Consider the following 497-nt stretch of genomic DNA (forward strand, 5'->3'; position numbering starts at 1 on the left):
ACAGCATTTCGACCCCAAAAGACGCCATCTTGATCCCAAACCCCACCACCCTGGCCCCAAAAGACGCCATCTTGGCCCCCACGGACGCCATCTTGGCCCCAACCAACACCATCAGGACCCCATGGACGCCATCTTGGCCCCAACCAACATCATTACGACCCCAAAGACGCCATCTTGGCCCCAACCAACACCATCGGGACCCCAAAGACGCCATCAGGACCCCACGGACGCCATCTTGGCCCCAACCAACACCATCAGGACCCCAAAGACGCCATCTTGGCCCCAATGGACGCCATCTTGGCCCCCACGGACGCCATCTTGGCCCCAACCAATGCCATCGGAACCCCAGAGAAGCCATCTTGGCCTCACCCAACATCATTACTACCCCAAAGACGCCATCTTGGCCCCCACGGACACCATGTTGGCCCCAACCAACAGCACTGGGACCCCAAAGACGCCATCTTGGCCCCCACGGACGGCCATCAGGACCCCACGGA

The 497-nt window shown here is 60.8% G+C and overlaps 1 protein-coding gene across 1 annotated transcript in view; it reads right to left on the reverse strand.

Moving 5' to 3' along the window:
- The window catches only part of LOC116217630 (phosphoenolpyruvate carboxykinase [GTP], mitochondrial-like), a 4,941-nt gene extending 4,850 nt beyond the window's left edge, over positions 1-91 (reverse strand). Inside the window, exon 1 of the mRNA XM_031557544.1 lies at positions 14-91. Within this exon, the coding sequence (XP_031413404.1) occupies positions 14-91 (78 nt within the window). The remainder of the gene's footprint in view (positions 1-13) is intronic.
- Positions 92-497: the final 406 nt, after the last annotated feature.

The sequence above is a fragment of the Meleagris gallopavo genome, unplaced genomic scaffold (assembly GCF_000146605.3).
Source record: "Meleagris gallopavo isolate NT-WF06-2002-E0010 breed Aviagen turkey brand Nicholas breeding stock unplaced genomic scaffold, Turkey_5.1 ChrUn_random_7180001853053, whole genome shotgun sequence".
Lineage (NCBI taxonomy): Eukaryota > Metazoa > Chordata > Aves > Galliformes > Phasianidae > Meleagris > Meleagris gallopavo.